General features: G+C 34.3%; 4 protein-coding genes across 5 annotated transcripts in view; 2 read left to right on the top strand and 2 right to left on the bottom strand.

The window, feature by feature from the left end:
• The window catches only part of LOC125835765 (cyclin-A1-4-like), a 34,973-nt gene extending 19,085 nt beyond the window's left edge, over positions 1-15,888 (bottom strand). Inside the window, exon 1 of the mRNA XM_049514864.1 lies at positions 15,884-15,888. The gene's annotated coding sequence lies outside the window, so the exon portion shown is untranslated. The remainder of the gene's footprint in view (positions 1-15,883) is intronic.
• Positions 448-14,417, top strand: LOC125835768 (replication factor C subunit 4). Of its 2 annotated transcripts, none has more exons than XM_049514866.1 (12): positions 448-553; positions 633-711; positions 876-955; positions 1,852-1,971; positions 2,066-2,135; positions 2,201-2,274; positions 3,711-3,831; positions 3,954-4,016; positions 4,573-4,632; positions 7,171-7,296; positions 7,376-7,459; positions 7,923-8,110. In XM_049514866.1, exons 1-12 carry the CDS (start codon positions 510-512, stop codon positions 8,019-8,021), a joined length of 1,020 nt encoding a protein of 339 aa, XP_049370823.1. In that variant the 5' UTR covers positions 448-509; the 3' UTR covers positions 8,022-8,110. The 2 variants fall into 2 exon arrangements, with proteins under 2 accessions (XP_049370823.1, XP_049370824.1); XM_049514867.1 differs by lacking the exon at positions 7,923-8,110 and adding an exon at positions 14,300-14,417 and having other exon boundaries at positions 485-553.
• On the bottom strand, positions 11,025-12,528 carry LOC125835767 (pentatricopeptide repeat-containing protein At1g77405). Its single transcript, XM_049514865.1, has one exon. It carries the CDS (start codon positions 12,483-12,485, stop codon positions 11,211-11,213), a length of 1,275 nt encoding a protein of 424 aa, XP_049370822.1. The 5' UTR covers positions 12,486-12,528; the 3' UTR covers positions 11,025-11,210.
• On the top strand, positions 15,367-16,032 carry LOC125835769 (uncharacterized). Its single transcript, XM_049514868.1, has one exon. It carries the CDS (start codon positions 15,393-15,395, stop codon positions 15,855-15,857), a length of 465 nt encoding a protein of 154 aa, XP_049370825.1. The 5' UTR covers positions 15,367-15,392; the 3' UTR covers positions 15,858-16,032.
• Positions 16,033-24,074: the final 8,042 nt, after the last annotated feature.

Here is a 24,074-nt window from a genome sequence, read left to right as displayed (position 1 = left end):
ATTAGTATTGATGATAGGAATGTTTGTGTAATAATTAGGACAAATTACTAAACTACACTCTTTTACTTACCTTAATATCCATTTATCCCTACTTATTTCAAAAATTTCAAAAATTCCTTATTTACCTATGTATCCCGCATGTATCCCGTGCACAACGCTATGTATCCCGCTATGTGAAATGTATCAAACGCTATGTATCTCGTGCACAACACTATGTATCCTGTGCACAACGCTATGTATCCCGCTATGTGGAATGTATCAAATCTAATGTATCCCGTGCACAACGCTATGTATCCCGCTATGTGGAATGTATCAAACCTAATGTATCTCGTGCATAACGCTATCAAACATCATTTTTAACTAGTTTGTGAGTGTTGGGCCAAAATTCATTTGGTTAATACGTTGAGAGTCGGCCCAAATGACTGCATAGACATATTAGCAATTTTCCCGTTTCTTCTTCTTCCTCTCCAAGCGGGAAACAGCACTCTGAGAAAACAAAGAGAACAGCTATGGCGCCAGTTATGCAAAGCTCTCAGCCATGGGTCGAGAAATAGTAACCTTTCAATTAACTTAACTCCTCTTTCCTAAGCAAAGCTCTCAGCCATGGATATGTAACTTTTAGATTTTTGCAGTCGACCGAAGAAAGTGAAGGATGTAGCTCACCAGGATGAGGTCGTTCGAGTCCTCACCAACACTCTCGAGACCTCTAACGTAAACCATCACTTTCATTTGATTGATTTATTGCTAAGCACATTAAACACTTACTCCTAGGGTTTTCTTAAATTTCCTGTTGAGAATACAAAATTCAGCATCCTTTACTTTACTGTGAAGAAACATCAGTAACTAAGTTGTTATCACTTTTTTATTTCTTATAGTGCCCGCATATGTTGTTTTATGGTCCTCCTGGAACTGGAAAGACGACCACTGCTCTTGCCATTGCCCATCAGCTTTTCGGGTATGTTTTTAAGTCATATGTGGATTTTACTTGGGGTTCGCCGTAGTTGATGTTAATTTCATTTAGAAATTTGTAGTTTTAGTGGAGTTAATTATGTATAAGTTTCTATTGATGTGATTCCTGAAAAACAATTTCTATTTTAGTAAAAAAAAGTGTTTCTATATGTTAATTTCATGGGAATTTGTAGTTTGGTGGAATTGATTATGAATAAGTCTGTATAAATATGATTCCTGAAAATCCCTTTCAGTTGCCCAATGACTTATAATGCTAGTCGCTATCCAATTGGGGCTAGGAGTTTCTATCTTACACTGTTTCTAGCTTAGCAAAGAAAAGTAATTTCGTTCTTCTGCTAAAAGTTGATTCGAAATTCAAGTGTAAAGAGGAATAAGACTTGAACTTTTGAAAAAAGTTTACTACTGTTGGAGCAATTTAAACCCTCCTTTTGTTTTAAAAGAATGATATTGAGTAATAACGGAACTTTGGGACATCTGTTTTCTTTACACTCTTTTTATTCTTGAAATTGAAAGGACTTATAGTCTTAAACAGCAAGCTGCCTTGCTTCAAATTTTAGGACCTGTATTCAAGTCCTAGCGTTTCTTCTAGTTGCTGCTAGTTTGGTGTCTTGACCTAGTCATGTTTCTACATACACGTTCTCTCTATGATTCATAGACAGACAACTAGGATCGTGTTGTTAAATGCATTTGGATAAGAAAATGTATTTACTTCCTTCATCCTTGATTCTATGTCCATATGCTGTTTAAGATTTTCTCTGACAAAAGAGAAATCATATCATCAAACTTGGGCCTTGTGAGTTTCTGCTGTTTGATTGTTACCTTTTTCCTACCTTACTTTCTGTATGTATATATTTCATCTTCCAATGAATTCTTCTTTGACAGACCTGAGCTGTATAAGTCGAGGGTATTGGAGCTAAATGCTAGTGATGACCGTGGTATCAATGTAGTTCGCACAAAAATTAAGAACTTTGCTGCTGTTGCTGTAGGTTCTAATCGTCAAAGGTATACTTTTGTCTTGTCTAGCTCAATTTTTAATGCATTTTAAGCCTCTCTTTTACTTCAATGTTTAACAGCATATCTTCCTTACTCATTTCAGTGGTTATCCTTGCCCACCTTTTAAGATCATAATCCTTGATGAAGCAGATTCAATGACTCAAGATGCTCAAGTGAGTTGCCTTACTTGTTTTTACTAATAAACTACATAAATTTGACCTAACACTTGGATTTGCAGAATGCCTTGCGACGAACTATGGAGACATATTCAAAAGTTACAAGATTCTTCTTCATTTGTAATTACATCAGCAGGTTTATTGTCATTCTGCCTTTTTTTCTAATCTATTTTATTTCGATTTCCTTTGCTCTTCGTACAGGTTTGTTTGTAAATCACAACGCATTAATTAGTTTTTTTCCACGTAAATTCATTATTCTGCCCTTGAAAATCAGCTTTACTGTTTCTTTGAAATTGTTTTCGTTGATGGAAGAAAATCAAATATAAAGAAGGGTTGTATATTCTATGGTCTGCAACTGTAGTATTGGCGTCAGATTGCCAAAATCTTAAATAATTAAATAATTCTGGAATCTGATTTAAGCCTTCTCGTCAGTTCCATATAGCAAGTAGATGGGAGTTTTATCTTTAAATGATCCTTGAATAGTTGTGGTGAAACTCAATTGAGTTTTGCTCTTTCAAGTTTTAGCTATTTTCCCCCCTTTTCTCTTCTAGGTATAGGAAAGCTGAAACAAGCTCAGTGATGAAAGTCGATTATGTGGCTAAGTGGAAGTAGTGCTTCGTTTCAGACTTATCTGTCCACGAAATCAACCTTGTATTTTCACTTGAAATGCATGTCGCCTATTTACAACATTTAATGAAATTATTTTACAAACAAAACTTGGCTAATCCTTTTTTTGGTTTATTTGTTTGTGGCATTGTGGTGTGAGAATTACCGGAGACATTAAATAGTTCAACTGTGATATGAATTTTGGTGGGTAAGTGCCAGTTTACATGTGCAATTGGTTTCATCCGCTCTCTTTGTTTACATATTTGTGCCTTTGGCTTGCTTTTTATTCAGTTTGATCTTCTTTAAGCTTTTGAATGGTATGTGTGAAAATAGTTTGGAGTAGGAACAGAATTGTTTCACTCTAAAGATAGGATAATTTTATCATGATGAATCTGAGATACTAAGGGCTAGTTACGACATTGTTTTCTATTCTATTCTATGGTATTATAGAGCACCAGTATGTGTAGGAGAAATAAACTCATTACTCATAGGTAGTGCAACCAAAGATCACTTTTTGGGCTTGAGAAACTATGAACCTGAAGCTGTTTCAAGATGCCACTGCTGTCATGAGTGGAATCTCTTGCCATAAGTTTCGGATTTTCTAGATGGGAAAAAGGTGCATCTATGATTTGACTTATCTAGCTATTACCATATATGTTTGCTTGGAATAAATGCAAGATTTAAGATGAATGCCTGGGAAAAGTCATTTTGTTGACTTTTGGGGTAAGGTCTGCATAAACTCTACCCTCCCCAGACCGCATATGTAAGAATACACTGGGTATATTGTTGTTGTTGTTGCTTGGCAAAAGTCATTTTTGCTGAAAGAAAAATCATTATGGTTTTTTGATGATTGACATTTGTGCACATTTTGTGGTTAACTTAAAAGATCTTTCAAGTTTTCTGTTGAATGTGCTTAAGCTTTAAGGTGGAGTAGGGAAGATAATGATAAATATATCTTTGGTTTAGGATCATAGAGCCACTTGCTTCCAGATGTGCGAAGTTTAGATTCAAGCCACTTCCTGAAGAAATAATGGGCAGCCGAATATTGCATATTTGTAAAGAGGAAGGTCTTAATCTAGATTCAGAGGTGTGTGGATATAGTAACTTGATTCCTCGTTTGTAAAAGCTGTTTGCTTCATTCATTTAATTGATGGTTCAATTGTCACTTTGGAATTAAGCTATATATAGGAGTGTGTCATCTGATTGCAGGCTCTTTCTACCCTCAGTTCCATTTCTCAAGGTGATTTGCGAAGGGCTATTACATACTTACAAGTAAGATGAATTTTCTGCCTTCTACATTTTTAAGTATTAGGAAAAGAAGCTAAAAGAGTTGCTAGTTGGCTCAGCACAAGGAAAGAGAACACCTATAAAAAAGAACCATTCTTCATGAATCAGAGGAAAAGATTTCTCTGCTTCGATTTATCTAAATATAATCTGGTTAGTTCTAGATTATATCGTTGGATTATGCAGTGGAAAGAACAAGGATAAGAACTATATATGCAGTTCTAGCTATCTTCCCTGAGATGAAAAAATATGTAGGACTGAAGAAGTAAAGGAGTAATCACATTTATTGATGATTGGAAAAAAAGGTGAGAGTGGAACATCATACCCATAATCAATATCATAGAGACACTTGTTCAGCTATGAGATGCTACTGCTGCTGCTGCAATTTCAGTTCATTCAAGAATGAAAATGAAGCTTCCCCTATTGTTTTGTGGAATGAATAAATATTATGCAATTTCAAGCCTCCGCGTTCTTGGCATCTTTTACTTCCTGACTATATTATCAACCATTGAAAATTGATTGGTAACATTTTGAATTGCTGCAGAGTGCTGCTCGGTTATTTGGATCTTCCATATCAGCAAAGGAACTGATTAGTGTGTCTGGGGTAAGTTCATATCTGGTTATGTATTGTTAGTTTGATAGTGCTTTTAGACCAACTAGGGGATCATCATTAAACTTTCACATGATCAATGCGTTCATCTATTAAATTTTTTTGGACGGAAAATTGTTGATTTATGGATCGGGCCTTTTCTTTACCTTGATGTATATAATACTTGGAGCCTGTTTGGATGGGCTTTGGCTTATGACTTTATAGCCAAAAGCCAAAGAAAATTCTAACTTATGGCTTTGATTGGTTTTGGCTTAAAAATAAGTGCTTATAAGCACTTCTTTTATTTTACCCAAAACACTTTTTTATTTTACCCAAACACTAAAAAACTGCTTAAAAGCTATTTTTGCTTAAAAGCACCTAAAATAAGCCAATCCAAACAGGCTATTAATGTAGCAGTATATAGATGTTTAAGACATTCTCCTTATTAATACTGTACGTTTTTATGTGTGGTTCTAATTTATTCCTTTTATTTCCAATGAAGGCTATTATAAATTTCACCATTTTATTTGGCATCTGAGCCTTTGATAATTGGGCTATGCTGATGTGCTTAATCTGAGAGTTTATTTACCAATTTTAGGAGTAGTAGTAGTTAAAACCAAGGAAAAGAAGAGAAAATGTTTTGGAATGTCTTGCTTGACTAGTCATGCTCGGAGGATAAGATAATGTCTTTAAATGTCTTAAAATGAGAAAGCAAGCATAAAATCCTTCTGATTGGTGTCAATAATTATGGATTCTTAACTGAAAATATAAAGATTCTAATATAGAACCTGGACAACTTTTTTTTTTTTTGATAAAGGTAATGTTGTATTCATCAGCATTAAGGATATGCTGGAGACCTCCAAAAATTGGTTTCCAACAAGAGAAAAAACAAAACAGGCAAATAGAACCTGGACAACTTATTAACAATGTTCTTCAAATTGGAGCATGCATACTGTATGCTCGTTACTTATTTCAAATATAATCACTCGTGGAGTTGGACGGTGATTTTGCAAACATCTGTTATTATTTGAGTTGACAACTTGTAGCCATACATTCATATTCAATCTTTTTTCATAAAATTGATGAAGTAAGTTGTACTGAAAAGCATCAAGAAAGATGCATAAAGCTTTACAAAGAAAGGTTAAAGCTCCTTACACTGCAAAAAACTATTAGAAGCTGGGAGCTTGAAACCATGAGAAAAAATTTAAGGCTGCTAAGCCACTGAGAGGGAGCTAATAAATTCTAAAAGGTCATAGCATCATTAACGGGGGATAATTTGCTCCAACTAAAAAGGTTAACTAAACACTTGGTTTTTAGAGCACAGTTAGGAGTTGAAGTCCCATCAAAGTATCTACTGTTCCTTTTTGTCCATGAACACCATAAAATACATGCTGGGATCATTTGCCAGATATTCTTGATGACTCTATCTACTTTCCATAAGATCCAACTTTCAACTGCTCCTTTTAAGCTGTTTGGGGTTGTCCAACTGATTTCAGATATTGCTGTTAACATGTGCTATGGTCTGCTGTAACAGGGCAGTGCCAAAAAAAAAAGTTAAATGACTCATGAGTCTTTTTGGCACATATAACATCTGTTCATCAGCGAGATCCTTTTTTTTTTTTTTAAGATTATCCTGAGTTAGTATGGCATCTTTGAGAGCTGTCCAAGTAAAACACTTGACTTTGGTGCGTAGTTTTGTCTTCCATATCAGTTTCCAAGGCCAAGGACCAGTCAAAACATTGACAGCATTCGTACTACTATAACCTGCCTTCACTAAAAACACTTCTTTGCTTGAATTTCCCCATTTCCGGCTGTTTGATGTTTGAGAATTCACTGGAAGACCTTCCAAAGATGATTAGATTGGTACTAGGATTTTGCTATGGTTTTGGTATGTGTAGATATAGAATTCAACTTAATATATTTATCATTACATATAATTCAATTTATGCAGATCAGTGAGTTCTTCCAGTTCCCAATCCTGAAAGTTTTTTCTAAAGCGAATATCCCAAATGTTTCCATCCATGTTGCTTGCAACTGTGGAGTCTGGTTCTGCTTCTACGAGGAAGAGTCTAGATGGAAGTCTTTTAGAAGAATATTAAACAACCATTTGTTTTTCCAAAACTTAACAGAGGTGCCATTCCCAATCCTAAAGGATATTTCTTGAAAGAATCATCCTTTAGATTATTGATGTACTTCCATGTCTGTGAAAGTGACAACCTGCTTTTATGTGCTTCTTTCTTTGATGAAAAATAAAAAATCTTAAGATATATGTAATGTAACTTGATTTCACGAAAACAGTTTCATTTATTCATTCTAATAGATTTCAACTATTGCTGCAATTGTTTTGACATATAAGCTCACATCTGAAGTCATGGTCAATACTGTACTTTTGGTTTATAACTGAGAAATTGTCTGAGTTAGCTGGTCCAATTCCAAGTTTGTAGGCTTATTCAACACTTGGGGGAGTATAAGCCCACCCATCTGCCCTATTCGCACTTAAATACTAGGGTTCTACACTTGTTTTAGCAACTGACGTGCAATTACTATGATCAGGTCATCCCAAATGAAGTTGTTCAGGCTATATTCTCAGCTTGCAGAAGTGGCAATTTTGACTTGGCAAACAAAGAAGTGAACAATGTCATTGCAGAAGGATATCCTGTTTCTCAGATGCTGTCTCAGGTCCCAATATCTGTGTATCATCTCATTTTTCATTCAACCATGCTAGCATTTTGTACTAACATGCTGCTGCTTCTTTCAGTTGTATGATATAGTAGTTGATGCAGACGACATTTCTGATGAACAGAAAGCAAGAATATGCAAGAAATTTGCTGAAGCAGACAAGGTTATTCCTCTTCTTCAGCTTACTCTAATAGTATTGTTGTTAGAGTGATTATTACTGTTTATACTCCATTGTGTTTTATTTTTTATTTCCTCCATCTCTGAAAGAATGATGGGGTTAGAACTACGAGGGTCCCAACATATAGTTCTCTGCATCAATTAGTACATTGATTTCTTAATTTGTAGTAAAAAATACAACTTGTTGTGACTCTTTAAATGACAACAATGTCATACAAAAATGAGACGTGAGTATTAGTTATGGTTATTTTTTTTCTTTTCCAGGGAACTAGAGTACTGACTAATGAATAGCTGTGTGCTGTGAATTCTGTATTAATAATAGTGTCATCTGAAATTCTCCCCTAGGATTGGAGTTCAGCTTAGTGCAGTAATGTATCAGCACCATAGAATTGACTGTTTCCGGCACAGTTAGCTGACAATGATGTGCTTATGTTTTCTTTTTTCTGCAGTGTCTTGTTGACGGAGCGGATGAGTATTTGCAACTTTTGAATGTTGCAAGCAGCACAATGCAAGCGCTTAGCAACATGCCACAGGACATGGCATTTTGAATTTGTATTCCTCTTATCAAAACTTCTTGCTAAGTCAACATTAATCGACGGCTTATTTGGTTTATTGGAAAGTCTGCTTTCTAGTCTTTCTTACTTCTTTGCCTCATAAATGTGTCTACTTAGATAACGGCTTATATATGCATTTCATCTTTCATCTTCATCTTCATCTTCACTATATATGTTATATAGCAAGAATTGTGTTAGGAGGAAAAGTACAAGTATAAGTTTGACCCGACCCGCTATGGGAGTTGCCTCAGATCGGTGCTTTCCGTCTCCATTGCTGAAGCAAGCAATGGAGAAGAATACGAAGAAGAAGAGTCATAAGAATGGACCCGAACCGGGACCGGATTACTTGTCGGATCTAGAGACAGTGTCGATGGTCAGTGTCTAGCCGGAAGTCAATTTCTCCTTTTCATGATTCACTTTCCTCTTCGTTTTCGTCACGTGAGTCGTGGCCAAGACGACCAGCGAGCAATGCTGATTGGGTTGGCTTTGCTCTGTTTTAGAGCCAACACAGTTTTTACTATTTCTTTTGCGTCTACATTTCCTAAAATAGTTATTCGCTCTCTCTGTTTCAATTTTCGTGACATAATTTTGATTTGAGAATCTTAGTAGCTGTTTGTTTTACTCCGCAATAAGAGGTGCCCCAATTTTATTTTATTTTATAATCGAGAAATTCGTTTGTGACCCGCTCTTTGGACCAATCACAGCCTTCTAAACTCGGTGGATAATGAGGCCGCCCCTCTACCCTTCTCCACTTAAATGCCGGGCTTCGCTTTGCATGGCGTGGGGCTTGAACCCCAGCTTAATGATTTTAATGGGCGACTGGCATGTCAAGGATATTCTACTATCAACATTATTGCAAAGTCAACATATCTCAAATAATTTTATAAAAAGTCAATAGTTTTTACTCTTTTAGGACTGTGGAGCTCAATATTTGATCATCAATCAGAACTTTTTTTGTCGCTACATTTGAAATGGAAATGTGCAACTAATCTACATATCACATATTGCACTTTACTATGGAACAAAAATCCGGGGAGCTTGTCGAAGGGTCAGGACTGTCTACCAACAAAACTTGGTAATCTGAAATGGAAGAAAATCAAACCAACTGCACAAGGCAAATTGGACAAGACCATGATTAAATAAGGTCTAGTGTCTATAATCTTTTGACTAACTTTTTATCAATGAATGATTTTATACTAGGAGTGACAAACGAGCGGGTCGAGCCGAATATGAGTCGATCGAAAACAAGTTAAATAAAAATGGGTAAAATACTCTACTCATATTTTAAATGGATAAAAACAAGTTACACAATGGATAATATAGATATCCATATTTACCCATATTATTCCATGAATCAAGTTTCTCGCATGCTCAATGAGCTCCAAAATGACCAAGTTAAAGACATTAAATGATCAATTTGGATAATGAAGATGATACTCGTTACAATTTGGTCACATTTGTGGACTTGGTGATCACAAGTGTTAGAATTAAATAACTAAATCAGACAATTGTGACTGGAACACTTGTCAAATGACAATTAAGTCTGCCTAATCCACCAAAATTGTTATTGAAAAAAAGAGACACATTTGTGAACTTTACAGAAAGTTGTTTTGTTTTCTACTCAATCAAACTCAATTGTTTGCATCAATGTAGTCTCTTGTGTGTTACTACATGACAAGTTTCTAACAGTTAACACTTCTTCCATCTTATGTCATGACCTCTAAAGCCTCTATAGTTTGTCCAAGTACGTTAAATATTGTTGCTGCAATATGAGATGGTGTTAATCCAGCTTCCGCCAACTGATCAACTGGAGATCCATGGTTAATTGCTCGGCAGCATGTTAACTCTAAAAAGACGAAGATGCTGCACCCACAAGGCGACCACTTCCAACAAAATTTCCACAAACTCTCAGTGATTTCTGCTATTGTGGATTGTCCTTTGAGATGCGATGATCTGACACAAAAAGAAAAAAAATAAAAAAAATCGTAGGTATGCATAAATTTTTAGATAGCTAATATACGCATATGCAGGATATCGAAAAACTGAATTCGCTTTCCCACTTTTCTCTCTCACACACACTCAGAGTTTAGAGAACTACTACCATGCAGCTCCAGATCCATTTCCATTGAAAATTGACTCAATGTTATAAATACAGACATACTCTGGATGTGCCGCTATTAGAAAAGACGACAATCACCTTGGTCAAAAACAAATACACCTACCTTCTCAAAAAAAAAAAACAAATACACCTAAAGAGCACCTTATTCCAAAATGATCAAACAAATCTCAATGTTCTGCTATTAAAAAAAAAGAAGAAGATGGATTTTGGAGAGTTGACATCTCCTCAATGAAGAATCTATACCAAACATGCTCACTACTTCACTAATTGTAACTTGGGGAGCGATCTGCTAAATCACTCTGTCGAATTCGGAAAGATCCAGATCGAGTACATTGTAACCAGACTAGCAATTAGAGGCAAAGAGTGTATTTAAGACAACAAAAAAAAGCAACAGTGATCAAGAATTGATGGTTCATTACACATTCTAATAAATGTGAAGTTACATATCTAAGTTCAGAATGATGAGAACAGTTGATAATAAACTGTCATCAACAACAGAGAGTACTAAGAACAATATAAAAGAAAGGCAAAAAAATGTGAGTTGCTCTCAAATCTTACCTCTAAGTTTATCAACATGAGGTTGAAGGTCAACAACAATCTCATCTTCATCAGAATCTGATTCGAATCCATCAAGATCTTAAACAGTTTTTAAAAAAACAAGTCATTACAGTTCTAAATGCAAATTCACTAAATAAAATGAAACAAATGAAACTAGAGAAGATAAATTTACCTTCTTGTCCACAAATCCAATCCCTTGTACATAGTTTCGCCTCAACATTTGCAGGAAGAATAGAACTTCAAAACTTTCCAAGGACACGACCTCCGGTGCTAAATGCAGATTCAGAGCCAGCAAATTTTTATAGTATTACATTATATAAGTTAAATCCCTTGTGTTTTAATAAGATCAAAATCCATAAAAAGCTAAGTTGTGCAGACTCTTCACTTTCGATACTGCATCCATGTCAGATTCTCCAAAAATACACTACTTTTGGAGAATCCGACATGCACCCGTCGACATTTTTGAAGAGTCTGAGCAATATAGATAAAAAGTATAAAATTCAATGCTATGAAACATTTCGATGCTGCAACAAAGGTTTTACTTTCATCACTTGTCTAATCCTACCTTTAATACCATCTTCTAATCTTGTACACAATTCTTCATCAAGCAAATCAATCTTCCCAGAAGATTCTAAAGCATCACGAACTAGTTTATAAGTATATTCTCTTGGAATCGAACCTTGTTCAGCCAATTCGACAAGAAGATCTCGTGCCTCCACCACCCTACCCGTTTCACACATAGCATGAATTATCGGTGTATACGAACTGTTACATGGTAGTACTACTCCATGATTCATTCCTTGCATTCTTCTCAGCATTTCAATAGCCTTATCAATCTCATTTGTAACACTATAATACCTAATGAAAGAATTATACGTAATTCGATTAGGCACAACCCCTCTTTTCACCATATCATCCAACAACTCCAATGCTCTCTCTATCCTATTAGTTTTGCAGCATCCATTGATCAAACTATTATAAGTTACTACATCAGGAACAAATCCTTTGAATAGCATGACGCGAAACAAGTGATTCGCCTCCCACATTCTCCGTCTAATAGCTTTTCTACAGCCGGTTTCCATACCATATCTACAATAAGAGCTAATCAAAATTGTGTAAGTAAAGACATCAGGTGGACACCTAAAACCAGGCAACTCCATTTGCTCCATCAAGAACTTAGCTTTTTTGAAATTCCCAACTCTACAAAGAGCAAATATGAGAGTGTTGTAAGCATAAACATCAGGCTTACAGTGAAATTGCTTCATTCTGTAGAAAGTAGTCAATGCTTCATTTACCAACCCTTCTTCTCCTAGGCATTTTATCAAACACGTAACAGTCGGTGTCGTCAAAAGCCCTCTTCTCGACATTCTTTTGAGAAATTCCCAAAGAAGCTTCGAATTACAAGACCCTTTGGCAAGAACAAGAGACATCTCTCTGCAAGTGAGCTCATTGTGAGTAAACCCACAATGGGTCTCAACCCAATAGAAAAATTCCAATGCTTTCTCTAATCCTAATTGTACCTTTTGAGGATCTCTATGAGCAGCTGGGCCAAGAATGAGTACTCCCTTCTGAGCGTTATGGAACTCTTGTTTTAGGTTTCTCTGCTTTAATGGGGTACGGTAGCGAAACCCATTTTGTCGGCCGATGGATCTTGGGGATTGGAAGAGGAATCTGGGGATTGATCTTAAGACTTGAGTAACTGTTTCTACAGTCCAAATGGGTTGGAGAATTGAAGCCTCAAATGACCGATTTCTGATAATAGCAGCCATAACTTGATCCATAACGAGGTTTTGGATGAAAGGAGAAGAAAGTGATCTTGATGGCAACATGATTCTGCAAAACAAAAAATATTCCAACTTTCATATTATATAATCAACAAAAAGCCATCACCATTGATCGCCATCAACACTAAATGAAATGAAATTAGTGGGTGTCAAAATCAAGCTCAATCCATTCAATCTGTTTAAGTTTAGATGAGTCAAAAATCGCTAATCTATTTCAGATCATTAAGTTTAGATGAGTCAAAAATCGCTAATCTATTTCAGATCATTAAGTTTAGATGAGTCAAAAATCGCTAATCATCCTGAATACATGTATCTACATCATTAAAAGATGCAGTGTCGAATGACGTCAGTACATATAATGTACAGTATGTAAAATAGCTGAATGAAACACTTGTTAGACGGAATATACTTAACTAAAAGAGTAACTCAGAAAAGAACTATAAAATAGATAACTGTAAAGTAAAGCATGCAAGTGTATGGAAATCAATAGAACATTACAACTTAGTCATATGCAATGATATCAAATGCTAAAATAGAATACTTTACTTTTCTTGGGGAGTTTCTCTAATAGACAATCATCACTATGAGCCTCGTAATGATACCACGTCTTGCCCACATTGTCAAAGCCATCTAATACATTGTCAGGATAAAGGACGAGATGAACTAATGGATCCAGTAACTAAACCCTTACCAGGGGCTTTATGAGGAGTTGCCTGAATCAACAATACGATCCTATCCTACACTGAGTGCAAAGTTATGGAGTTTGGATTATCTAACTCGTATCCAACTCGGTGCTCAATACTACTCTCAAAACATGCAAATATAGTTCCATTTTAGGAAAAGGCTGAGGGTCCCACCTTAGGGGAAATATTGTCTCGACTTACTATTCTGCATACTCTTTTATCAAAACACTGAATTTACTTTTAAAGCTGGTCCAGTTCCATGTGTAATCATTTAAAATTTATTAAATATAAATTTATAAAATGATTCGGATTATATTAAATTCATTAATATATTAGTCCAAATAAATATTATGATTGATATAATTGAGTTAATTATTTAAATTCAAAATATGAATTTAATTAAAGCCTGCTCCATAAAGCCCATATGCCATGTCACTTAAATCTGATTGGCCGAAGGAAATCCTATTCCAATCACAACTCCCTTATTTTAAAACTATAAATAGGGGTCTTCATAATTCAGAAAGAGAACAGAAGAAAATTCTAAACAAGAAGCTAGAGAAAATCCGTGGTACAAACGCCATAAAATTCTCTATAAAGCTACAAGTTTAAGAATTCAAGCATTTAAGTTCAAGAACGATCAAGATCAAGACTATCAGGTTCAAGAACAAGTTCGAAGCCCTTGAATTCAAGCAAAAGTCAAGATCAAGATAAAGTTCAAAGTTCAAATTCATCAAAGATTCAAGATCAAGCTTTAAAGCCCTTGAATCATATTTGAAAAAGGCGAATTCAGAGGAATCATAGAGATTGTAACACTCGCACTTTGAAATAATAAATACGATTGTTGCTATAATTTTCCGTTCTTGATTATTGTTTTCTCGACGCGAATTTTATTGTCTACACCATGTTTGTACACTTATTCAACACTTGGGGGAGTATAATCCCACCCATCTGCCCTGTTTGCACTTGAATACTAGGGTTCTACACTTATTTTAGTAACTGACGTGCAATTAGGTCATCCCAAATGAAGTTGTACATGCTATATTCTCAGCTTGCAGAAGTGGCAATTTTGACTCTTTCCGGCAAAGTTAGTTGACAAGGATGTGCGCTTATGTTTTCCTTTTTCTGCAGTGTCTTGTTGACGGAGCAGATGAGTATCTGCAACTTTTGAATGTTGCAAGCAGCACAATGCAAGCGCTTTAGCAACATGCCACAGGACATGACATTTTGAATTTGTATTCCTCGTACCAAAACTTGGCAAGTCACATTAATCGACGGCTTATGTATGCATCACATTGACTTATAGTTATAAGCAAAATTATATTGGCTGCATATTGTCTTTTCACAAGTCTTGCAACATAATTATTTAGACAACACCTCGAAATACTATTTGCTAAATAAATAAAAAATCATATGCAAATATCGTTTATCATTATCCCCCAACATCTTGAATTTAACCTCTTAATAATCCTATCAAATCAACAATTAAGAGGGAGAAGGTGTTATTTATTACTATATCTGTGTATGCGTTTAAGTCACAATTTTAGCTATTGTATAATCTTCTCAAGTTTGGCAAAACTTTGAACATGATCAACTTCCCATCTGTCCTATTATAACAAAACCAGTACTCCGTTATTTTCTACATTTTCTTGTTCAAAACTAGCAAAAGTCAATACATAAATGAGAGGTGATTTGTCCTTCTTGTATAAGTAATGTTTTTTCCACGGATACTTATCAAAAATATTTACGCAATTATATTAAATAATTATATTTAATTTATAATTTTATATACTCCCTTCGTTTGTATTTGTTTGTTCTAATAATTATTGGATTCTCTTTGGTCATAATTTTTTCAGTACTTTCTAAATATTTTGAATAGTTTATGACGTATTTAAAGGTACTAATATCTCATATCAAATCCAAACCCGAATATCATAATTCTAAAATTTTACTCCCAAATACCATATCAAATACACAATTATCAAATATCAAAAAATTTGATTCGATTAAGTAATTCAGTTTTCGATATTTCATATCCAGCCCTGTGCGTGAGCATGGATTATTTGAATTGTCAAAACAAGGGCCCACCAAACCCCACTCCTTGCGCCATTGATCATGCATCAAATCAATCTTCTTCTTCATCTTCACTATATATATAGAGAGCAAAAATTGTATTAGGAGGAAAATTACTTAGTGTAAGTTTCAGTCATTTTTGTCTAAAAAAATGGAAATTGAAGCGGATGAATCATTTAAGCAGGCCGGAGCTATTCCGTTCAAATGGGAAATCCGACCAGGAGTACCCAAGCTTCAACAACCATTAATCAAACAGGAAGTAGCCGAGAACAATCGGAGCCGTCCAATTCCAGAAACACCACGTAGGCTGAAACCTCCACCGGCGGCTGATTTCAATTTCCAACAACCAATTGAGGAGCCCCGAACTCGATCCTTCCGGTCAGCTCCACGGGCACGATCAGATAGGCATGTTTTGAATCTATTGACCCGACCCGCTGTGGGAGTTGCCTCAGATTGGTGCTTCCCGTCTCCATTGCTGAAGCGAGCAACAGAGAAGAATACGAAGATGAAGAAGAAGAGTCATAAGACTGGACCCGAACCCGATTACTTGTCGGATCTAGAGACAGTTTCTCAATGGTCAGTGTCTAGCCGAAAGTCAATTTCTCCTTTTTCATGATTCACTTTCCTCTTCGTTTTCGTCACGTGAGTCGTCGCCTCGACGACCAGTGAGCGATGTTGATTGGGTTGGCTTTGCTCTGTTTTAGAACCAACACATTATCTCTACATCTCCTTAAATAATTACTTCGTCTCAATTTATGTGATATAGTTTAAATTCGAGAATTAATCGATTTAAGTTTGATGGAATAATTAATCATTCTAGTTTAACTATGTGAATTGTGCATCATTGCAACGAGCAAAAAAAAAAGCTTCGAATAAATGAGTAATAATTTGGAATAGTATCTAAAATTTAAAAAATAGCACGTTGTTGTTTGTGTGGCTCCTCTGCAATTAGAGGCGTCCCAAATTTATATATGGCAAAGTCAACCTAACTCACTAACGAGTTTTTAAAAAGTCAACGATCTTTTGACTAACTTTTATTAATGGATGATTTTTTACATTATTATGTCAACTAAATGATAATTACAACGAATGCATAACAATTGAAATTAGTAACTTGAATATAAGGTAAAAGTTTGTACAACATGTTAAAATACGCTGATTATGCAATAATTTGGTACGTCATCACAATATATATAAGTTAAATTCCTTATGTTTTTACAAGATTAATATTAAAAAATGCTAAGTCGAATGGACTCTTCACTTTTGATGTTGCATCTGTATCAGATTGTCCAAAAATACACTACTTTTGGAGAATCTGACACGCACACATTTTTAAGTTTAGGCGTTTAACCTCTTTTTGTAACGGAAGATGACTCTCCTATCGGCAGGCTCTTTGTCTATGTAATTCAAAACCAACTTCAGAATAATGCTTCTCTACTAAAAGTTCTGATCTCATGATTTAAATTAGGAGTAATTAAGACTATATAATAAATTAGAAATTTATTTACTAATATTTAATTAATTAGATTATGATTTAGTGTAGAGGCAAAATAGTAATCTAACTTTTGCCTAACATTTTTCCCTCTTATAGTATAATATATATATGATAAATAAAAATAAAAATATAAACATGAGCAATGACTATATATACTAGATACAATAGTCCGTGCAAGCACGACCCAATATATGTTAATTTATTTGTCTCAATTCAATATTTTAAATTGTTAATTATTGTGATTTATTATACTTTTTATGTAAATATCAAATAATATATGTCACTCTTTGTCCCAATTTTATGCTAGCACGTATGAAATTTCGAGAGTCAACTAAATTTTTAATATGCTTTTAAATATTTTAAGTTGTTAATTATTGTGATTTGTAATACTATATTTTCGTATTTTTTAAATTCATAACATACTTAAAAAGAAAGTAAGATAAATAATTTAAAATGGAGAAGGTACTAAATATGAATCGAAGAAACTGAAGTAGAAAGACAAATTGGAGAATATTTTGATCGATACTAAGTAGCCCAATATATGTTACTCTATTTGTCTCAATTTATGTGGTCATCTTCTCATTTTTAAATAGATTAAGTTGTTAATTATTGTGATTTATTATATTTTTTTTTATCTAATTTAAAATAACATATTATTTATATTTATTACTATAATAACAACTAAAGTTTGAAGACACAAGAGAAAATTCAATTGGCTCTCAAATTTGGTAATTCCCAAAATAGCCTCTTGACCCTACGCTCCTTTAATTCCCTTCTATAATATAGTTAGATAATAAATATAAATATATAAAAATATAAACATGAGCAACGGCTATCTCTTCGTTCTTGCAGAAGGGGAAATGACGACAACCCAAAATAGGCGTTCGTCTTCATCGGCGTTGGAGAATAATCAGACTGGAAAATTGAATGCTGGAGTTGTATTAATGATATGATTACTGTAGGAAGGTAATTAGAGTACTGGATTTTTCTCTTTCTTTGCGTTTTTTTGATTACTGATTCGATGATTTACTTTCTCTTATGTTGGTTATTGGGTTTCTTGCGTAAATTTGTGTATGGAAGGAGGAAAATGTAGGTGGGTTTTGTGATTTGTGATTTGGGGTTTTTCTTTCTTGGAGTTTCATGAAAAATGATTACTTGTTAGTGAACTTTATTAAAGAAAATTGAATCTTGATTAACGTGTGTTTTACATTACTATCCAATTTGTTCAAGTGGGTTGTGTGATATATTTAGGTGGAAAACTTTGGATTTTCATCTCTCAAAAGGAGGTTTGTGTGATTCTTCAATGTGGAGAAGTCAGATATTGTTGTCTTGTGGTGAGCCGAAGAATGTAAAAGAGTTGCTAAGGTGAAACTAGACTGTCAGATCATGAGTAGCTTCAAAAACTTGTTATGTAGCAGTGGCTAAAAGCTTTAAGTTTCATATATATTGCTTAATATAAGTAGGGATATACTTTAGATCCAAAGTTTATGTGAACTTTAACATGTAAATATTTGTCTAGACAGACGTGTATACATTAATATATTTATCAGATCAATAACGAAGTTGTCCAAGTAGAAGTAATAAAAAAAGAAAAAAAAAAGAGAAGAATCTGGCAATCTGCAAAATCAATTGATGTATGCTACATTTTGGACTACTTAAATCAAAAGTAGAGGTGCAGAATGTTTTTCATCTTTATAGTTGACTCGGATGTCATTGGATTAAATTAGTTTGATTTCTTTTTTCTTCACGGCTATTGCCATGGTTAGTTTTGTATGATTGTATCAATGTAAGTTGCGGTGTTGGGTCCGTGCTAAGCACATACAATATTCCTATCTAGTTAATAAAATAGAAGTATAGAACCACAATACATTTAAACCTAAATTGCATCAACCCTATGTACTCAATTGGGATAATGTTAATAATATTGTGCAGTATAGTTCAACAAAAGTTCAATCACTGTTTTAATATCATGTGCTTTTGTGAATCCAGTTCTATCAACTTCATTCATCCTGATTTATAATAAGAGCTTCTGAGCTGAACCTTAGTAGTTTTCTCTTGATACTCATGCATTTCTACAGGATAATCTTCATATACAAGTAACTTCTTCCTTTTCCTTTTTGGTTTTGTTTCATTCAATTCCAACAGAGTTTCCACTAGGTTTGGGTGACAAAGTTGTGCTAAGCTTAGGACAATTGAGCATATATATGTGTCTTTTAACTTTATGTTCTTCAACTTTGTGTGCACAAGTAGGTACGTAAACTTGTATAAAGTTGAACATACATGTGTTCTACGTGACAATCTACATCTTACATGCAGTGGGGTAGGCAGAAAATTCGTAAAGGGTGTCCAAGGTAAAGCTGCTGACTTTAAGTAAAGCTGCTGACTTTAACTGAACTGCAGTTTTACTAACATTTGTCATCAAACATGTTTTAATAATATCATTGATCACTGTACTAGGATAAGAAAGGCCTTCCACATACATTCAATCTTATATAGCCTTTAACTTGCAGTGTCCATGGAAGAGCTTCATTCTTGGTTTTTCTGGCCTTAGCAGTGAGTATCTTTGTTTTGTAATCATTAACATTGACATTGCAGTAGAGTTGTCTCTTGTACACTACTGTTTTTCTCTGCCTCAGGGCTGGGGTGGGGGGGCCTCGAGGCATGACGCCTAAGGGTGGCAACGGAACCGGGAGGTTCCGGTTCCGGTTCCGGTCCGTTCCGGTCCGTTACCGGTTCCGTCTCGGTTCCGGATAGTGCCGGTTAATTCCGGACTTGTTCCGGTCCGGGAGGGGTAACGGGACGGAAATCGGGATTTTACCGGTCCGTCCCGGTCCGGTTAGTCCCGGTTCCGTCCCGGTCCGGTTAGTCCCGGTTCCGTCCCGGTCCGGTCCGGTTCGGAACTTTTTTTTTTTTTTTTTTTTTAAATCTGAAAATTTAAAAAATAGCCGTTGAGAGCCGTTGGGCAACGGGTTTTGGGCCCCACCAACGGCTCTTTCACCCCATAACCCCCCATTTACACCTCCCTACCCCCCAAACTTTTTTTAATACCCCAAACTTCTTAAAACTACATTTTCAACCTTTTTTTAAACTATAAATTCCCCTAATCTTTCATTCTTTTCACTCACAAAAATATCTTATAATCTCTCTACTCTCTAGTCTCTACTCTCTAAATTCTCTTATTCTCGACTTCTCGTTAAAATTACGAATTTGAACTTTGGAAATTGGAGTTTCAAAATTCAACTTTCAATTTTCGCCTTCCGGTCATACACGTCTACTTTTTTAAGTAGACGTTTGGTACATTCGTTCCAACTTCCAACTCACTTTTCATTTAGTTATTTATTTGTTTACATTTAATTATTTATTTTGTGAGTAATTAATCTCTAGTCTCTACTTATTTAGTTGTTTATTTGTTTAAAACTTTGCTAATCATTTTCGTATTATATATAATTTGCTCACTTTTTATATTTTGAATATGGATTTTGGAAAAAACATTATTGAAAAGGGTAAAACAACCATAGTTAATTCGTTCACTAATTTATCTAGCTCAAAATCCAAGAAAAATAAAAAAACCGGTAGTACTTCTCAATCTAAAACTAAAAAAACTTCTCAATTAAGAATAAATACGGATGATTATACGCATGTTGATGAAACTGTTTTTAATATTGATAGTAATAGTGGATTAGATCCTTATCATGAACATTTACAAATAAGATTTGGTAATTTTGAAGAGGAATTACCTGAAGATGATGAACATGATGTTAATGATTATGTTGATAGTTTTGATAATAATGTTGATGAATATGATGATGATGAAACTGAGCCACCGTCGGCTACTAGTCCCCCTCCCAATCCCTCTTCCCCGGCTCCCGCTCCCTTTCGTTGTCCTGCTCCCATTCCCCCCGTGCATCCTAGGACTAAGGTAGAACGCGCTAAAAAATCAGTTGTGTGGCAATTTATGACTCAGAATGAAGATAAAACACAAGCTATTTGTAATAAATGTAAACATAGAATGAATCATAAAACTGGAGGAAAACAGGGTGGGACGGGACATTTGAGTAATCATTTAATGTCATGTTGTAAAAATGAATTTTTGCATGCTAAAGCTGTAGCCGAAGCTAAAAAAAATGGTACCACCCTTCCTGAAAATGTAGGAGTAGATGGCTCTAATATGGTCCAAACACAATTAAATCCTTCTAATGTTTCTGGTTCTAGTATACAACGGTCATATAGTAGAGAAAAAGATCTTGAAGAATTAGCTAAAATGATTGTTGTTATGGGTTTGCCATTTAGTTTTGCTGAAAATCCCGGTTTTATTCATTATATTCAAATTGTGTATAATCCACATTTTAAAGGTTTTACTAGAAATACAATTAAAAAGGCTATCTTTGATTATCAAGCTCAACATTTTCAATATCTTTGTTGTTTATTTTATTATAACAATTGTAAAATAGCTATTACTTCTGATATGGGCCATAGTGTAAATGGTAATGATTATTTCACAATTACTGCGCATTGGATTGATGAAAATTGGACTTTGCAAAAAAGAATTTTAGGTTATAAATGTTGTGAAATGCATAAAACCGGTAGTTATATAGCTCAAACAATTATAGATGTTTTGCAAAACTATGGAATTTGTGATAAAATAAGTAGTGTCACATTAGATAATGCTTCTAATAATAGTAATGATGTTGAAATACTAAAACCGTCTCTTTGCCCTATTTATATTGATGGTTTTCATATTAGGTGTGCTGCACACATATATAATTTGATTGTTAGAGATGGTATAGCAATATATGACGATGGTTGCACAAAAGTTGAAACTACATGTCATTTTATTTTTAAATGTCAAGTTAAGTCTAGACGTAGAGATTTTGAAAATCGTTGTCGTGAATTTAATCTTCCACCTAGAAAAATTCCAAAATCAGTGTGTACAAGATGGAATTCTTTATTTGAAATGCTTGAAGTTGCTTATGAATATAGGAAACCTTTACAAATGGTTTGGAATGCTCATAATTCAAATATGACATATAGACTTGATGATAATGATTGGAATGACATAAAAGAACTTATAGAATTCTTAAAAGTTTTTTATTTAACTACAAAAAAAATATCTGCACTTTATTATCCAACTATTTGCTCTGTTTTACCTAATATTTGTGCTATTTCTAATAAATTTTATAAATTTAAAAATAAACCAAGATTTGAACAATCTGTTAAGAAAATGATTGAAAAATTTAAAAAATATTTTATTCCTATTCCTCAAATTTATTTAACTGCTTGTTTGTTAAACCCACATTACAAAGATGAAGGTGCAACACGAATGGTTGATAAAATATATTTTAATTTGGGTATTGATAGTGAAGATGATGAAACACCTAGTTGTCAAGATGTTAAAGATAGTATAAAAATTGAAGCTAGAAAATTGTACGACTTGTATAATAATTCTAATATAAGGAATGTAGTACATAACGAAGAGCCTCAAAGTTCTAGGAGTAGATATAATAATGAAGATGAAATTGATGATATGATAGATTGTATTATTGAACTTTCTCATAATGATAGAAATGATTTTGATGCATATATTAATCAAAATACAGAACCTACTACTATTGATCTTCTAGAATGGTGGAGCAATCGCGGCAAAGGATTTCCAAAACTACAACCGGTTGCTCGAGATGTGTTAGCTATTCAAGCATCTTCAGTAGCTTCGGAAGGCGCTTTTAGTGCAGCAAGATTTCAAATTGGAGAGCATAGATATTCATTAGCAGCAGATAGCTTGGAGATATCCGTACTATTTAGAGATTGGATTAATGGCGAGAGAAGGAGTTATGGTCGTCCACCTCTACCGACCAAATTTGAAAATGACGTTGATGAAATAATGCTAGATTTTAGTGATGACGACATTGATGCAATGGAAGAACTAGCTAATCAACCAATTCCAGAGCATGTTACTAGAGAAATGTTAAATGATTTAAAAAAAGATTTCCTTGGTAGCATGAACTATTAAATTTAAATGTCTATTAGTATGAGTATAATAATTCGAGGTCTAATTCAAACAGAACCCTTCCTAGAAGGTGGCTGTGTAGATTAGATTTTTTAATACTCTACTAATATTTTGTAACTCAACTTGTACTATTTAATTAATATTAATAAAAGTATAGGCTATTCGCCTTAATTTTTTTTTATTATTGTCTTCAAAAGTTTAAATTTAACTTTTAATGTGTGAAATTTAAACTTTTATAGTTTTAAAGTTTTAAATTTTCAAATTTTTAAAGTGTGAAATTTAAACTTTTATAGTTTTAAAGTTTGAATTTAAATTTTCAAACTTTTAAAATTTAAACTTTAAAGTGTGAAATTTAAATTTTTATAATTTTATAGTTTTAAAGTTTATAATTCAAATTTAAAATTTCTAACTTTTAAAGTGTGAATTGTGAAATTTAAACTTTTTATAGTTTTAAAGTTTGAAATTTGAATTTAAATTTTCAAACTTTTAAAGGGTGAAATTTAAACTTTTATAGTTTTAAAGTTTGAATTTAAATTTTCAAAGTTTTAAATTGTGAAATTTAAACTTTTATACTTTTAAAAGTTTGAAAGTTTGTATTTAAAACTTTAAAAGTATAAATTTTTAAGTGTAATATTCCTAATTTTTTAATTTTAATAAAAAAATATAATTTATAACGGTTGGACCCGGTTTCCGGTCCGGTCCGGTCCGGTCCGTTACCGGTCCGGGACGGGTTCGGGTATTTTTTTCCGGAATTACCGGTTCCGGTCCGTCCCGGTTCCGGCCCGTGGTGCCCGGTTCCGTTCCGGTTCCGGAACGTCCCGGTCCGGTAGTTCCGTTACCGGTTCCGTTGCCACCCTTAATGACGCCTCAGGGCTGAGGGGGGGGGGGCTGGAGGCACGATATCCATATATGTTAATACTTTTGCTAACGTTACTTGAACTTCAGTTCAAGAAACTTGGGAAGGGACTATGATAAAAGTTTAAAGGCTGCCTTTCCCTTATTTTTTTGATAGTGAAAGGTATTTTGTTGAAAACTAAGCCAGCGGGCAAATAGTCAGTTTTGCTTCTGTTTATTTCTTCTTCTTCTTTGTGAAGCAAGAGAATGGAAGTGGTCCTCTGTGGTAGAGCAGTTTTGCTAGCAAACCTGCCATCTTGATTGCAAGTTTACGTGGATTCTTGGACACGCGATAAAAAGTTTGCTTCTTTGATGCATTTTGCAATATTGTGTTGTACAAGAGGAGAGAGGCCTGAGTACTGAATGTGATGAAAACAGCCCACTTGGAGATAAATACGACCTGGGTGCTGGAGATGTTTAGTAAAGAAAGGTATCTTACT

The sequence above is a fragment of the Solanum verrucosum genome, unplaced genomic scaffold (genome assembly GCF_900185275.1).
Source record: "Solanum verrucosum unplaced genomic scaffold, falcon-dt-bn FXZP01000128.1, whole genome shotgun sequence".
Taxonomy (NCBI): domain Eukaryota; kingdom Viridiplantae; phylum Streptophyta; class Magnoliopsida; order Solanales; family Solanaceae; genus Solanum; species Solanum verrucosum.
Note: the sequence above shows the minus strand (reverse complement) of the source record. Positions and strands in the feature narration are given on the sequence as shown.

What these genes read in the sequence shown, in the direction of transcription:
- LOC125835769 (XM_049514868.1), top strand. Translation starts at nt 15,393, where the DNA reads ATGGAAATTGAAGCGGATGAATCATTTAAGCAGGCCGGAGCTATTCCG.
- LOC125835768 (XM_049514866.1), top strand. Translation starts at nt 510, where the DNA reads ATGGCGCCAGTTATGCAAAGCTCTCAGCCATGGGTCGAGAAATA. An exon ending in ACACTCTCGAGACCTCTAAC is followed by an intron (nt 712 to 875) that starts GTAAACCATCAC and finishes TATTTCTTATAG; the next exon opens with TGCCCGCATATGTTGTTTTA. An exon ending in GGGCTATTACATACTTACAA is followed by an intron (nt 4,017 to 4,572) that starts GTAAGATGAATT and finishes GAATTGCTGCAG; the next exon opens with AGTGCTGCTCGGTTATTTGG.
- LOC125835767 (XM_049514865.1), bottom strand. Translation starts at nt 12,485, where the DNA reads ATGGATCAAGTTATGGCTGCTATTATCAGAAATCGGTCATTTGAGGCT.